Source organism: Perissodus microlepis, chromosome 4 (assembly GCF_051167445.1).
Source record: "Perissodus microlepis isolate ML-2025 ecotype Zambia chromosome 4, ASM5116744v1, whole genome shotgun sequence".
NCBI classification, from domain to species: domain Eukaryota; kingdom Metazoa; phylum Chordata; class Actinopteri; order Cichliformes; family Cichlidae; genus Perissodus; species Perissodus microlepis.
Window position 1 is genome coordinate 1,926,279 of NC_140464.1, and position 16,217 is coordinate 1,942,495.

Below are 16,217 nucleotides of genomic sequence, written 5' to 3' on the forward strand. Positions count from 1 at the left end.
ATCGTTTTTAGTTTACACTTCACTTTTATCTTCTGTTTCCAGCTTTACTTCGCTTCCACGGAGAAACTGATTGTTGAGTTTTTGGTTTGTTGAAAATGAGCTTTAATCACTTGCATCAGGTTTTCGTATTCTTTTATGTGGCATGGGTAGGATTTGTCAGGGGAGCTATTTAATGAGTATCATAATAAAATGAACAATAAAAGGACATATTTGAAGGCAAATAACTCACAGTCACAGTCTCTATAAATAGAGAAGAAAAACACAGACTCACATCATCACCGTCTGCTCTGAAATCACTGTGAAAATCATTCATATCACAGAGCTGATATAGCTCACAGATATCTTATTCTTTTAGATTTTTTTCTTGATTTTCAGTTTCCATCACCCTTGGAAACACATCAGCTCTCATGCTTACATTGCACAGCCTGTATTATCAGATTTGTAGTTTCTATGTAAGCACTTTGCGATGCTGGTTTTGACATGTCATACAAATAAACTTTAAAACTACTTAAGAAAGGAACTTAAACAGTTTAATGTTTGTTCATATTAAACAGTCCAGAGGTCCAGATGAGTGAGTTAGCTGAGGTGAAGCCTCAGAGCCCAGAACAGTTTGTGTATCAGGCAGTAAGCATGATTATTGCTGCTGCAGAGGTTTAACACAGGAGTCTGTGGGGACTGACTTACTGCTGGAGCCTCCTGTGGACATTAGAGGAACTTCCCTTTGGTTTAGCGTCACACACACAAATAACTCAAAAGTCAGTGAGGATCAGAATCAGAATACTTTATTAATCCCTGGGGGAAATTATTTCATCCAGGATCCAGGTGTGTTTGAAGTGACCGACAGCTCTGTTCAGATCATCTCGTGTTTCCGTCCTTAAAGCTGTGGAGCTCTCCATGTAAACACAATGAATGCAGAAAACAGTATTTTATTGACAAGAAAAACGTGCAGGCAGAAGTTTGGGTGTCATTTTTAATTACATTCAAGTATAAAATCATCATCTTGGTACATTTCCCTTATTTATCCTTTGATTGCATTCACTGCAGTAGCAACATGAACCAAAGTTGAGCAAACCCGACTCCCAGCAATAAATTAACTACAATAGTGTACGGCCATTCGTTGTTTGACACTTGGAACAGAAAAAAAAAAGAAACTACAGCATGTCTGATGTTGCTCCTCGTCACCATGGCAACATTACAAAAAGCATTAAGGCTCAAATGTCACGCTGTGTCTGTTTGGCGTCACATCAGTTTAAACCAGAGAGTGAAACTGTGAATCTGCACTGAGCAGCAGCCCAGAGAGGCTTGATCTCAATGAAGATACCTTCTGTGATTACCCTGTGCACGCTGCAGCCACTAGGTGGCAGTGTTTTCACGTGTTGAGCTACAGTCCACCATCATAAGTGAGAATATATCATGATGATTTAACTGGTTAAAGGCTATACCAACTCACTGCACCATCTAACAGAACATCACAACTGCTCGACTCATTTTGTGGCACTTTAACTATTTTTAAACAAGAATTTATCATTTAAGTAAACCTGAACCAAAGGAACGATTAAGTTCAGTTCAAGACGGGCAGAGGGGAGTCAGATGACGAGCAGAAAGAAATTTTGAAGTTCATTTGGTTGAGTTAAAATGTGGTTTAAGGAGGTGAGCTGCACATGTAGGCATGACCAGTCTACGTACAGTCAGTGTAAAAAGTCTGCATTTCCTTAGATCACATTAATAAGTGCATGTCCTCTTATTATTGGCCATTTCATTTTTTTAAAGAGTATTTCTAGACTAAAAGCTGTTAAAAACAATCAGTTTTGGTGATTTTCTTTTAGTGGAAGGACAGAATTTTCGCCCCTATATGCAGGAAAACCCTGGATATCTCCCCATGATTGTTTCTCATGTTTTTGGTGGCACCTCCATCGTCACGTTTACCAAAAGTGATTCAAACTAAGTGAAATAGCACCCCCTAGTGGGCAAAAACTGCACAGGGTGCCTTTAAGAAAAGAGAAAAAAAAAAACAGTTCAGTGGATGTTGCATTATGGGATTTGTAGGAATAAGCATTTTTTCCTCTCTTTTTACTGTAGACACCTACCCGTGTGAGCCACCAAATGTTAGAGATACCCAATCACTAAGACGCCCCTTCAGGTCAAAGTCTGTGTAGCTTCAACTCTGTCCGTCACCATCCGCGCAGAAAACAAAAAAACCAAAAAACCCTGACTTTCTTTTCTTTTTGTTAAACACGAAGAGGTGAGAAAAGCAGCAAAGATGAGAAAGAAAAAAAAAACAACTTTTTCCTGTCCTTAGAGGCACGAACAGAACATCGTCTGCTCTGCAGTCTGAGCCGAGCGCCGTCAGCCACGCCTGATTAAGAGTTGCTTCCTGGACCGCAGAGATGCACTTTGACGACACGGATCTCATTACAGCGAAACCAGTCGTGTAAATGAAAAGAAGACGAGGGGTGAACGTGGATCTGACACCAGAAGTTAAGAAGTGACTTCTTTTTCTCTTTAAATAAAAACGGCTTAATTTTAAAGCCGAACAGCCGAGAACAGTAAAACTGCCTCATGTGGCGTGAATCGCAGTCTGTGACCGCTTCACTCCAACATCAGAAGGAAGAAAAATATTTATGAGACACGTATGGAACCCATGAGTGACAACCCTTCAGTATTTGGCTGTAACCAGAGCTGGATTTGTGCAGATAGAGTATAGAAGTTTAACTTTATCCTTTTTCTTCTTGTCAACAAATCCAGAAAAAACCCTACAAATATGTTTAACCTTTTAAAACTGCTCAGTGATCTGGACGCCATTTTTCCCCTCAGGTGGGTGTGGTTTCCGTGGAGCTCTCCTGTATGTTTCTAACAGATGACCGAGGGCTTTTCACAGAATTTGTTGTCAAGATGGAAGTTGGTCCACTGAAGGAGGACTAACAGCGTGACGCCAACACGAGCAGTGGGATTATTATTCTCTTTGCCTTGAATAGAGTTTATTTACAGACCGAGTGCACAAGAAGGAGGAGTCTGGTTATGAAACTAAACGAGGTATATGAGGCGTGCACACCACCGTCACACATGCCGTTTGATTTAATTGGGTAAATGCTGAGATCAGGAGGAGCGTTTGGTCCCGGGTTCAGAATCTAAATGTACCACAGCTAGCATCAGTCTGTGGGCCGGTCGTCCCTGGGCGAGGTTTTTTTTTTTCCTTTCCAGCAGTGGAGAGCGAAAAAACTCCAGCTGTGCCCTCGTCATCCGGCCCGGCTCAGATACTGTCGTAGTCCGACTGCCGCCTGCTGGAGTTGGCCATGTGGTCCACCTTAAAGAAGGTTATCGTGCCCAGAAACCCCACCAGGACCAGGATGAGCAGCTGCCAGTGCAACAGCAGGTAGTTACTGTAGTAGAAGGCCAGAGCGGCCATGATGGACTGCACAGGAAATGACAAACACAGGTCAATTCAAAATAAAACTCAGCTGTAAAACAATACACTCTCCTGTTCAGTGTTTGTGTCACCTGGATGAACTTGAAGACGGCAAAGGCGGGGGCGCTGTTGTCGTGGAACATGAAGCCGATGATGCTGAGGAGCTGCGTGTTGAAGCAGCTGTCACCCAGACCGAGCAGGAAGCTGCAGAACAAGGCCACGCCCACGCTGAGGCACACAAATGGTAACGTTAACCCGACAGCATCGTTTAAATAAGTTTAGAAAACCAAAGTCTGAACACAGTCAGAGGGCTCGTAACGGAGGCTCAGGGGAAAGAGAACAAGGCTTTTATTGTGAAAAGGTAACAAAACCATTCATTTGCATTATTTCAGTCATTTCGATTTTATTTTAAATGCACACACATTTATTAATAATCATATATATTAAAACCTTTTTACATTTTTTCATCAACATCTCTCCTTTTTTATTAGTTTGATAACGAATTATTTTTTTAAAAGTCAATTTTGTCGTTATGACTCACACCTCAGCGCCTCACGTGATTTTTCTTTACCTGGGGGTGATGAAGGCCTCCAGATCTGTTCCTTCTTCCGGGGCCAGCGGAGCGTCGCTGGCGATGTTGAGGAAAATCAGGTAGAAGGCGATGATGTGGGTGACGAACCCGAGCAGAACTATGGGGTTCCTCCCAAAGCCGATGCGTTTGTTCAGTATCCCGAACACGCTACCACCTGACGGAGAGACGCGACACTCCTCAGCTCGTCTCCTTGTTCTCGCCCTGCGGCGTTTTCCCTTCAGACGGATGAAGATGACTCACCTAATATCTCGCCCACGCCGATGCAGATCCCAGAGATCCCGATCAAACTCTTCGCATCCTGGCCGAAGCTCATCATGGCGCCAATGCACGTGCCGTACACGCCGCTGTAGAAGGTCAGCTCCAAACCTGACGGAGCCGCAGGCATCGGGTCAGTTCGAGGGGCTTCAGTATCAGTCGTGTTTAAATGTGCACTGAGCAGCTTTTTTGCATTCAGTTATTTTCATAACACATATCTGATTGTGACTTAAAGGAGGAGACCGTCCTCTCCTCGCCCAGCTCGTCTCCACCCACCTGTGTATCCGATGGAGACGCCCAGCAGCAGCATTTCTCTGGTGATGAACAGCTTACACGCTTTGACTGCAGACAGGACGGCAGAGGTTAACACGCCGCTCGGGACGTTTCAGCTACAGGCGGGAAACAGAGGGTATTTTTTCAGAAACTCACCAAAAGCGTCGAGTGCCTGAGAGCAGAGGTGAGAGCATCCCGAGCTGCAGAGAGGAGAGAGAGTGGGAGGTCCATCATGCTCATTTAAACAGTCACCGTGAAAGTTTCGGCCCCTCGACCTTCTAAGGTTCATAGTTATATTTGGGCCCTCCTTCCTGAGCCGCCTTGGTATCCCGGAGACGGTGCCCCAAGAAATGCACAAAAGACCACAAAGGATGGTGTTTACAGTTAAAGGTCGCCTGTCTCATTTCCATAGTCCCTCTGAAATAATTATCCTTCCTCCCGTGGACCAGAGAACCACGGCACCCATCCGGCTTTTAAGGGGGAAAAAAAAAAAAAAGAGTTTTCCTGAACATTCCCAATCTACTTCCCATAATACACGGAGCTCTTATTATTATTATTATTATTTAAAACGCATCTCAATTTTAACTTTGAATGTACTTGTAACTCACACAGCACACTGATCACCTGAATAATTATTAATGACTGAGAAAAAGTTTCCATACTCTCATTTTTCTAATTTTCTTTAAATTATGAATCATTTCACTGTTTAAGATCAAAGCTTTGTGCCTAAGTGAAGTGAAGCCATCCCAGGCCGTGTTTGAACATGCAGCCAATCTGTGCGATTGGACAGTGATGAGCCAATGAGCTTGCAGTTTCACAGTCGGACCCGCCCACTCCACATCACAGCCTGTTTGTGTTTTAAACCACAACGACAGCAGTGAAAACGCTCAAAGCTTCCATATATTTTTCAGTGCGTGTAACATCTGGAAATATTTTATCTTGTGTGTTTCTGTGGCAGCCGTAAACACGTGAACGCTCGCCGGGTGGAGCAGGTGAGGCTGATGCAGAGGTGGGGTCTGAATCCACACCGGGGTCATTTCCCACTAGCATCTACTCGACTCAACTCTATTGCATTTCACTCATTTTCCATTCCAACTGGGTCATTAAGGCAAAGCGGGCAGAAAGTCCTGTGCCCTCATTTCAATGAGACACGAGCAACAATGGAGGACATCGAGGTAAGGGTCCACCTGCTGCTCGCTCTGCAGCTTTTTCCCAGGATGAAACATGAGAGCCCACGAAGGTGGCGGGCGGCGCGTGCACACACTTCCTTCACTGCTGAATTTTTTTTTCTTTTTTAAAAATGGAGCTTTGATGGCCCCGCTGATGACTCCTCTAGTCACGTCCCTCCCTGACCAATCAGTGGTCGAGCAGGCATTATAAAAAAATCCTGGTACCAGGAAGTCGAAGTAGGTCATAGTGAAAAAGAAACGTGCTACTGCGCATCTTTCCCTGCCGCCTGTCCACCGTTCTGTCACAATAAAGTCTTAAAAAGCCCCAGAATTATTTAAAATAAAACTGAATTTTGTTGAAATGCATCATTTCCAGGTCTTTAATAACAAAAAGCAACACGCAGAGACATCTCCAACTTTTCCTGAACTCACAGTCACCCAAATGACATCCGTTCCATTCTTGAGCGATGGCCCTACGCCTGCAGACCACAGTCTGCATGTTGTAGCTGTTTTCTGTCAGCAGGGGGCAGTGAAGAGGCACGGCGCTCTAACAGAGCTGAAGGTTGAAACAACGAGAGAGTCCCGCTGCAGCGGCGTGTGCAGTCTCTCATGATCTTTGAGCTTTTTTTTTTTTTTTTTTTTGCTCTGTTGTTGCTCCTCGTCCTGTTCCATCCAATCAGCATCTGACCCACGAGGCTGCACACGCCTCTGCGTACACAGACACAAACCATAATGTCACCTGAGCGCTCACCTGGTTGCGGTGTTGTCGCAGGATTCCTCCTGCAGCAGCGGCTCAGTCGCCTCAGCAGAGGAAGAGCATTCAGAATCAGGCTTCCTGAGGAGGAAGAAGAGGAAGCAGCCGACCAGGCTTATCACCGTCAGAGAGATGAACACCGTCCGCCGGTCCTTGTCTGAGAGGAACAGCATGAGTCAGACGCTTTTCATGAGACGACCACACAGGAAGTTAATGCTATAAAAAGCGCCGTGTGAGGCAGAGAGCTCAAAGAAAACGGCTGGATTCAGACCTGTGATGTGGACGTGTCCGTGCCAGGCGCAGTAGATGTAGAGGTTTCCAAAGAACAAGCTGCAGAGAGAGGGAGGGAGGATATTTAAAAAGGCATGCACAGAAATCATCATGTGACTGAACTTCCCACAGAGCGTCACGAGTTTCAGAATCCACCGTTCCTGTTCACGTGAGCCACTCACGGTGAGAGCTGTTCACGAGCACCACAGTATCATATTTGCCAGCATGCTGCACTGAACATGCTCTGCCATAAAGCTCGCCATCGTTACCGTGGTTCCCGTACAGCTGGGTGACCTCTGACCTGTTCATAGTGAAAGTAAGGCTTATATCCAATCAGATTTCTTATTACAGGCACAACAGTCACCCCCGGCTGGCCATCAGGAAGACCACTGTATTGGCTTCTCAGACCCCAAACCTACATCCATCTTTTATATACAGTCTATGGTCTGCCTGCTGACGTGGTCACTGAGCAGAATCTGAAACGTTCTGAGGTTTATGGGAAAGTATGGCAGTGGTTTGGCTTTTAGACCGAACTGGGGACAACATGGGAGTCATCGAAGCTTATATCCTGACTATGTACTCCTGAAGGTTTACCTGAACTGCAGCAGCGCCCAGAATATACCACTGTTTCTTCCAATGGTGCTGTCCGTGGAGTTGATGGTGAGGACGTTCCCCTGAGCTGTCCACAGCACTAGAGTGCAGAAATCAAAATGTCAGATATGTGCACAGACCAAGCTTCTTTTCCAAATATCAGGGCTAGAGGGATGATGCTGCTTTACCTGCTGCTGCTATTCCAACCAGCACGGACGCCGTGTAGAAGCTCCAGGTGTACGGGTAGATGAACATGGCGATGTACAGGCTGTGGAAGACGACAGTGCATGAATTAGGAGGTTTGTTTTCTATTGAAGGGGTGGAAAAGAGTGGATGCGAGTGTGCAGGTACCTGTACAAAAGCCCGCTGAAGAACATGGAGAGCTGGGGCCCGATGACCGCCACCACCGACGGGGCGATGAGGTTGGATGCAGAGAAAACGCCATAGATGATGGCCATGCTGCGAGAGGTAGAGCACAGTCAGGCACCTCGCTTTAATTGATGGATTTTTTAAAATTTGAAGCCACGCGAAGTGCACAAAACCAAACTTTACAACCACCAACACAGAAGAAAAACGTGCGGTTTAGGTTCCTGCTGACGGCCTTGCAGTGCTTTCCACCAGTCAGCTGTTTTCAAGGCTGTGCCTCTGTTAACGTTATGTACTAACGAAGCCCTCTACTTCAGTTAAATGCTCTTGAACTCTTTGGTCACAGAACACTGACAAACTCTGGATGATCTGCTTGATCCACTCATACGGCATCATGGGAAATGTGGTTGTAATCACATGGTTGGTAGTTAACAGCTTCCTTCATTAGCTTTTTTTTTTTTTGGTGAAAGTTGTTTTTTGAGCCTTCTGCAGACATCTGAACACTTTTCTGTTTTTTTCTGCTGCTGGCACAGAATTGAAATGAGTATAGATTTAAAACAACAACAACAACAACAAAAACAGTGAAATGTCTCCGTTTTAAACTTTAATGTGACGTCTTTTCACTGCTTAAAATCAGCTGGAAGCTTTAAATAATCAACAGTGATTATGGTCTCCTCACTTTCTGGTTTCTGGAAGGTTCCTGAAAACTCTGACGGTTCAATAAGATTAACCTTAGATTGAATTAACCCCTCAGCGCTTTCTGGCCGCGACTGATTCGATTTGAGAAAGTGCCACCAGTCGACACTTGTTTACCTCGTGTATCCGCTCCCGTGGAACTCGGTGCTGTTGAAGCTCTTGATCACTGTTTGCTGTTAAGATAAAGAAAAAATGACTTATAAGATGTAAAGTCTGCGTAATTTTGACAGAAGTGAAGTCAGTGACAAACTTACCTCTATATTGCCACATGTCTGAAAGGCTGTGAACATGAACATAAAGCCGAAGCCGAGGATGATGATGTTTAAAAGCTTCTTCCCTTCTGGACTCATTCTGGAGGTTATCTGAACTCCCAGAGGAAGTAAAAACCCCAAAAAAATAAAAAATAAAATAATAATCTACTGTTGGTGTGAAGAGCTCATCTGAGAATAGAAACAAAGGAAGTACATGTCAGAATATGTCTCTAAGAAGCTTTAATCAGTCAACAGCAATAAAACTAAGCCACATTTATATTAAATTAAACACCCATTTTCTGCGTTTGTTTGATAAAGAATTAAGATAAAAAGCAACACTGCCTTCAAAGCAGTGTAGTGTGATTGATGTGATGTACGCCGAATTATAAAGAAGACAGTCTGGGGTGAATGAACACAGCTGTGTGCTCTCACTTGTGTGCTATCTGATTTTACAGGAAAGAGCGTTTAATTTACACATTTCTAAACGAGATTCGGTCTGCTGCTCGTTGCTAGAAATGCATAATGCGGAAATGCTCCAGACTATTTCCAATGACAAGAGACAAATCGGTATTTTTAGTTTTTTAAGTGTCACGCTTACAGAGCAGTTGTGCCCGGAAAATCAGCCGTGATCAGCTCACCAAATCTGCCGACGCTGCTGAGCTAACCTGCCCGCTTTTCTCCTCACTCAGTCGGTCAGCTCTTCGTGGGAACCCCCGCAGCCATTTATTATCACCGTTCGGATCCTAAACCAACTTTAACACCATGTTTCCGCCGTGGAAAGCTGGTTCCCGGAGCTCTTTCACAGCACCGATAAACAGGACTGACCTGAAACTAAAACGAGAGTCATGTGAGTGAAATCAGCTGACAGGCTAACAGGTGCTGCTACAAGGAAACGGCTAAAAACTTGCACATGCGCAGAAAGAAACTCACGCAACCCGCGAGCTAGGCGTTTCTCTTGGTTTCCGTTTCCGTTTTAATTTCTTTTAATATTACATCTATTATATTTAAACCCTCTGGATTTCCTGTTCTGTAGGAGGAGCTCTCGAGTTCGTCCAGGGGAATGATTAGGCGTCTGAGGAGCTGTAGAATAAAATGTTCGTAAAATACTTAACGGTATGTTTGCAACGTGGACATCACATTGTCCAGTTTACGACATCCGCCATCTTGATTTGGGGCATGAAGCCAGCAGTAGGTTGTGGCGGTTGAAGGTGTGGCATCATCAGCACCTACTGCTTTTTCTACACACAGGTAAGCTTCTGCTGTGGGCTAACCGCGCTTCTGAGTTTTTGTTGTTGTTGTTGTTGTTTTTTATTTTTTAATATAGATCTTTATTCGAAGAAAGAACAAAGTAAAAACTCATTAACTTAAAATAAATACAATACAGTCATACTTATCAGAGCTTAAACACAAAAGAGACAAGTGTGTGAGTGGGAGCAGAAAACAAGAGGAAAAATAGCAAAAACTGAAGAAGCTTTTGTATCAAGCATGAATGAATGAACTAATATTTAGTTTAGTGAAGTTCTAACTGTGTCTTTAATTAGAAGTCTGATAGTGTTAAAACATAATTTCATTAGGGCTTATTAAAGTTGTGGAATTCCATCATAAAGGTGAGGAAATGAGGTTTTCTGTTTAGAAATTTACATTTATGAATGTGAAAATTGCCAAAAGGAGAAAATAAGTGAAGAAACCAGACCTTCTTCCACACACAAGATGACTAAAAAAAAAGTTATAAAAGCTAAGCTAAGCTTTTTTTTTCTTTTTTTTTAATGAAACAGTTTTTAATGACATTGTTATCAGACTCAGACACTTTCAAAATGCACCTAGCCCAACTTCTCAATAGTTACACTGGCTTTTGTATTCATTAATTTCAGGGTTGTTGATTTTTTTTTTATTTTTGCTCAAATACACAATTTATTATATTAGCTCAAACTATTACAAAAGTAATAAATATACATATAAATGTTGTAACTAATATATATCAAAGATGACTGTCTCTGGGTTACGCCTGGTGTCAGCGCAGGACTTTGTCGTCTCACTGTTTTGTTTCTTCTTTACAGGCTTCAGTAACAGGGCTGCATGTATGTTGTGGGATACTTACAGCTTGTGATTACTGTTATATAAAAGATGTTAATAAACAGTTATAAGAGAGATATCGACACAATTAAAGGTGAACTTTAGCGTATTTTGTTATTTTTATGCACTTTGTTTTTCTGGAAGCTGGGATAAGAGAAAATGCCATTCTGGAGGTTCTTAGGAATTATTTTGTGTTTTAGACAACAGTTTGAAAACAAATTTTCAACAACATAATTCATTACATAAAAAATGTGTGTTTGGTGCACGCGTCATTTTCAGAGTGATGAGTGGGACAGTATTTAGCAATAGCAGTTCATTGTCAAGTGGTAATGTTCTAAACAGAAGAACACCAAGTGTGGTGTATGTGCGCATTGATCCACAACATGGTCAATAAAGTAAGTCACTTTCCACTAAAAGGGTTGTTAAGTTATCAGAGACAACATAACATCGTAGAATGACCCAATAAAAACATCTTGTTTTGTTTCCTCGTGTTTAGTGTAAAGACTGCAATCACCGCACCGTGGCGCTCGGGAGCGGATTACACTCCGTTTGTTTTCCGCGTGGAAGAAGAAGCTCTAGTCGCTGCTGGCTCGGCGCGGTTCGGAGAAATTTGTGGCGTGCTCTGTGCTTTTGGCGGCAGTAAACTGAGCCAGATCCGCAAGATTCTGCTTAAATCGCTCCGTTCTGTCTCTGCGTAGCGTTTTGAGCCGCGCAGGCGCAATCTGTGTTACTTTCCGGACTGTTCTGGGAGATTCCCGGGCCTCTCGCGCCAGGCAGCATGAGTTACGGCAGGCCTCCGCCGGACGTCGACGGCATGACTTCCCTCAAAGTGGACAATCTAACGTACCGGACCTCTCCCGAAGCCCTCCGCCGGGTGTTTGAGAAGTACGGCCGGGTAGGGGACGTCTACATCCCGCGAGACCGCTACACCAAGGAAAGCCGGGGCTTCGCGTTTGTTCGGTTCCACGACAAACGGGACGCCGAAGACGCGATGGACGCCATGGACGGCGCGCTGCTGGACGGGCGGGAGCTGCGGGTCCAGATGGCCCGGTACGGCAGACCCCCCGACTCCCATTACGGCGGAGGACGGCGAGGAGGAGGACCGAGCCGGAGGTACAGCGGACGGCGGAGCAGAAGGTAAGGAGAGGCCGGATCTCTGGTGTGCAGAGCGAGCGTGACTGAATGTGGATCATTTACTTTCCCCACAACACTGTAATTAAGACTCCACCATTTATCAATGATTGCATTTAATTATCCAGAGATTTATGAGTTATTTGATTAAAATAAAGACCGGAAGTTTTCTTTAGACCAGCTGATTGGAGGCTCAGAGCTAACCAGGAGAACCAGATGGCTCCTTACTGCCAGCTCTGCTCACTTTAGCTCCAGCCCTACAGCTCATGTTCTCCTCATTTCAGATCCAGCTGTTTTTTTCTTTGACTGTAACTCAACCCACTGAATGTATCCAGCTGTTCCCCCAGCCCGAGACGCAGGAGACGGAGCAGATCCCGCAGCAGGAGCCGCACGCCTTCTCGAAGCCGGTCCCGCTACAGCAGATCCAGGTCCCGGTCCTACTCCAGGTCCAAGTCCCGCTCTCCCAGGACCAAGAAGACCAAGGCGCGCTCTCCTTCCAGGTCTAGGTCCCGGTCCAGATCCAGGTCCAGGTCCAGGTCCAGAAGCCGCACCCCTTCCTCCAAGAGAGGGTCCAGGTCGAGATCTAAAAGCCAGCCAAAGTCAGCAGCAGAAAATGGAAATGAAACCTCGTAGAGGTGAGTTTAAACGTTAGCGGCCATTTTATTAGATACACACATTTTTCCCTCAGATGATCAGCAGGGGATTTTTTTTCCCAGTCTAACAAAAGTTTCTAAACGTTTCAGTAATAGAAGTTGTGTATTTAAAAAACAAAATGTGGAATTCTCTCCTCCCCAAGCTGCGGTATCCTGTTTGCTAAGGTGGAGTTTGAGCTGAGCTGAGGCAGATTGAGCAGGTACAAGGTGTGTGGCGAGCTGCAGCAACAGGGTGGAGGCAGTCAGTGTTGGTTTGGTGGCGTTGAGGTATGTGTGTCTGCTGTTCTGACTGCGCACAAAGGAGCGGCGGTTTGTGGTGCTCGAAGGGTTGCATCACTTCCTCTTAGCTCCACCTCATTTGAATTTGTGCACATTAGATAGAGAAGGGTGACTTTACATGAGCTGGCCTCTCCAGGTGTATCTGGTGACTCTTGCTCTTATTTTGAAAGTTCGTGTGCTCATCCACACATTCAGGGGCTCGCTGGAGAGTCAGATGTTTGTACTTGACGGTGCGCACGCCCGCGCCTTCTGCAGTAGTATTCATGTTTTACTCCTGCGCAGATACTTCAAACACTTAGCTGTGCAGGCGACGCATGCTTGTGCTTGCAAAATGAACTGCGCCACACTTGTGACCTGAACTTCATGCCATGCATAATAAAGCAATAATCGGCTCCCATGGACGCTCGTTAACCCGTCCATGTTCTCCTGTTGCTGGTAGTCCTCATCGTCCTCTGCAGACTCAGAGAGCTCGATGATTTTCCAGCTGCTGCAGGTTTTGTTTGAGCAGAAGAAGAATTAGGTAACAGCAGCTGTGGTCTGAGGCGGTGCCATTGAAGTTTGCATAGCTCGAGATAGCGGCCTGAGCAGGACGTCCTGCAGGGAAGTAAAATGAGATGGGAAGCACCAGAGCCAGCTGGTTCCAGCTGCCTGCAAGAAGGAGTAAAACCAGCTGCTGTGGTCCAAACCAGTCCAGAATATTCAGAGCTCATGCAGCTGAGCAACAACGACAGCGAGCTGGTCCACAAGCAGGTGCTGAACTTTCAAAATAAGAGCAAGGGCTTCCTCCACACGTGTGTTGTGTTTTTCTCAGATGGGCATAAAGTAGCTAACCCTAAAATAAGTCGCCAAATATTTCTGCGTGATCACAGCCAGAGAGTAAAATGAGAGTTCGATTAACAGAAGGCGATCACGATCTCTGCTCCAGTGATCTGGATTTTACGTGTAAATTTGCAAGTTTCTGATCAGCCTCGTAAAAAATGCTTCTTTCTGGTACTTTCTTTAACTTTTATTCCTGACGTTTGTTTGATTCACAGTTTCGGTTAAAGACGTGTGACCTCCCGGACCGGCTCCCACGCAAGCACCAGAGTCCAGCTGTGAAAGGTTATTTTGTCTTCCGTGCTTTGGTTCATTTCCTTTTTTTCGCTGATTTATTGTGATTTTGTTTCCTTTTCATGTCCCGATTACGGTTTAAATGGTGTGTTCAGACCTGGATTTAAAAATGAAAGCTCATAAGATAGAATGTTCCACTCCTCTCATATTATCATCTCCTCTCTGGCCTGTATCACAAAGGTGTCATAACTGCAATACAGTCACATGTGTGAACTGATGAATTGTGTACTATTATTGCTGAGAAAACTCTGTGTTAAAGGCCTGATGGGTGAATCGCCTCAGTTTCTAATATTAATAAACCTTCTATAATAATACATCTGATGTTTTTAGTTGAGTTTGGACACAAAGGTCTGTCCTTTGTGTCCAAACTGTCCTTTATGATAACAGAAAACCTAATTTAAGCTTGAAATTAGCTGTAATCTCCCTTTGTGATACAGGCCCACAAAATAATGCTTAAAGGATAATTTATGTGTAGATCTTCTTGGAGGTGGGGCTACGGGAAAGTGTTTATACCTGAGCAAACACTGAGCTCCCTGCAGGTCCAGATTCAAACCCAGAGCTGCTGTCAGAGCCACCACAGTCCAGGGATCGCTCTTTAAATCAGCATCTGAATTCACTGTTAAAACACCAAAGACTCACAAAACTAAGCAGGTTAAAGTGTCCTGGTGTCCTGTGAGTTAAAATTCCAGTTTTTGTGAACGGAGCCTGGTGTAGTGTGGAAAGACTGCGTCCATTTCCACGACAAGCGCAGCGTGTTTGGTTTGGCAGTTTCACTTCCTGATGCAATTCCAGAGATGGCTGTGTTCACAGCTGTATGTGGACTTAGTCTGCGTGGGGGTGTGGCCTGCTGTCATACGCAGCAGGTGACACCTCAGATGAGCTCACCTTAAAGAAATACAGTGATTTAAATCAGCAGAAGGAAAACGGTGAAGTCCTTTACTGTGTTTCCTGGAAGCTGCAGCAGCTCCTGAGTGACACACAAACTACTTTTTTTTTTAATTACTTAATGTTTTCTTTATTTTAACCGTTGTGTACATCGCTTTGTGACTGCCTGTCTGCGAAAAGCGCTTAATAAATAAACTTTACCTTACTTATCAACAAAATCAACATTTATATTGATTAGACGGCTTTAATGAAAATACGAGTCACACACAAGTCATTTTAAGTGTTCGAAAGGAAAGAACGGATCTGGAGCTTCTTCAGAAGCTGCAGGGAAGCTCAGGCCGTCCAGCGCTGCTCCTTAAATCCCCAAATCTCTGAAAAAGTGACGGAAATCCGCCTGAACCAAGCCAGAATTATACTTTAAGCATCCATTTGTTTTCTGTCGCACCTCCATCTGCTTTTCTTGTCTGATAAAGTGACATGAAACACTTTTACCCTGTAGAACTGTAGCTTTTTATTTTCAGTGTGTTTATTTAGCTTTTTCATTGAATTTCCGCATTTAAAAAAACACAAACTATACATTTGTGCAGCTCAGTGTTTGTCAGGTTATTCCAACCTTTTCAGGACAGACACGCACTGACTCCTTTGTTCTTTTTTTAATGCTAACCCTGCTCGTGTGTTTCTTTGTGCACTAGGCGCAGTTGTGTAGCAGTTGAGTTTTGCTGGTTAGCTGTTAAGGTGGCGTGTTGCGCCGACGTGTCCGTGTTCTCCTGATTGGTCCTGTGACCGCGGCGCTAACGACTGCTTCAGTCTCGGCTTCTGTACAAAGACACGGTTTTTCTCTTGTACACAAATGTGACTTTCAATAAAGATTTGATGTTTTGTGTATAAAGTTGTCCTCTCGTCATTCGGCTGTACGTGTGGTGTGGAGATTTCACACAGGAGTGATCCTCACTGTCATTTTAGTTTCCAAAGGAATCCAAAGAAGTCAAAGTTATGGATGTGAATTTCTGCACAGCAAAGACGAAGACTTGGATAAAAACTGCAAGACATTTTAAGTAACTATTGTAAGTGTGGTATTATGTCCCAGCATCATCCCAACAGTTGGGAAATTCCAGAGTTGTAGCAGCTGGAACATGAAATACGGCCTGTAACTAAATCTCTTAAATAGATGGGTTACTAATGAAGGAATGCCTAAAATGTTTTTCTTTTCAACATGAATAATGCACTAACACGGCTCTATTGTTGATGGATTCATTTACATCATCGTAAATTGTTCAAATGGGATCAGTCCGGCCGGGTAAATGACCACCTCTGGTGCGATTGTTCAGCAGGATGCTGGTAGAAACTACTGTTGGCTGAAGGAGAATATGCAGAAGAGGAAAAATGAATGAGGGGCACAGTAGGCCAATCCTCACCTCCTCCTGTCCACCTGTTCACAGGTGACTGAGCCACAGGTTGGCTCT

At 44.3% G+C, this 16,217-nt stretch overlaps 2 protein-coding genes across 4 annotated transcripts; one reads left to right on the plus strand and one right to left on the minus strand.

Annotated features, from left to right (window-relative positions):
- Nucleotides 1-762: 762 nt before the first annotated feature.
- Nucleotides 763-9,681, minus strand: mfsd11 (major facilitator superfamily domain containing 11). 2 transcript variants are annotated; one of them, XM_084925027.1, is made up of 14 exons: nt 9,262-9,681; nt 8,627-8,812; nt 8,490-8,545; nt 7,662-7,769; nt 7,499-7,578; nt 7,314-7,410; nt 6,721-6,779; nt 6,447-6,606; nt 4,683-4,726; nt 4,530-4,595; nt 4,239-4,364; nt 3,978-4,152; nt 3,499-3,634; nt 763-3,412 (listed from the first exon to the last, which is right to left on the minus strand). In XM_084925027.1, the coding sequence occupies exons 2-14, from the start codon at nt 8,720-8,722 to the stop codon at nt 3,251-3,253; spliced, it is 1,365 nt and encodes a 454-aa protein (XP_084781153.1). In that variant the 5' UTR covers nt 8,723-8,812; nt 9,262-9,681; the 3' UTR covers nt 763-3,250. The 2 variants fall into 2 exon arrangements, with proteins under 2 accessions (XP_084781153.1, XP_084781154.1); XM_084925028.1 differs by having other exon boundaries at nt 9,222-9,681.
- Nucleotides 9,682-11,226: 1,545 nt separating this feature from the next.
- srsf2b (serine and arginine rich splicing factor 2b) lies at nt 11,227-15,643 on the plus strand. 2 transcript variants are annotated; one of them, XM_084925030.1, is made up of 3 exons: nt 11,227-11,833; nt 12,163-12,462; nt 13,794-15,643. In XM_084925030.1, exons 1-2 carry the CDS (start codon nt 11,475-11,477, stop codon nt 12,458-12,460), a joined length of 657 nt encoding a protein of 218 aa, XP_084781156.1. In that variant the 5' UTR covers nt 11,227-11,474; the 3' UTR covers nt 12,461-12,462; nt 13,794-15,643. The 2 variants fall into 2 exon arrangements, with proteins under 2 accessions (XP_084781156.1, XP_084781157.1); XM_084925031.1 differs by having other exon boundaries at nt 12,175-12,462.
- The last annotated feature ends 574 nt before the right edge of the window (nt 15,644-16,217 follow it).

Bases quoted from the DNA above. Each gene is read 5' to 3' on its own strand.
- mfsd11 (XM_084925027.1), bottom strand. From the start codon at position 8,722: ATGAGTCCAGAAGGGAAGAAGCTTTTAAACATCATCATCCTCGGCTTC. The intron at 4,727-6,446 runs GTGAGCGCTCAG...TCCTCTCTGCAG, and splicing joins TGCGACAACACCGCAACCAG to CTCGGGATGCTCTCACCTCT. The intron at 3,413-3,498 runs GTGACACAAACA...TTTCCTGTGCAG, and splicing joins CCGTCTTCAAGTTCATCCAG to TCCATCATGGCCGCTCTGGC.
- srsf2b (XM_084925030.1), top strand. From the start codon at position 11,475: ATGAGTTACGGCAGGCCTCCGCCGGACGTCGACGGCATGACTTCCCTC. The intron at 11,834-12,162 runs GTAAGGAGAGGC...GAATGTATCCAG, and splicing joins AGCGGACGGCGGAGCAGAAG to CTGTTCCCCCAGCCCGAGAC.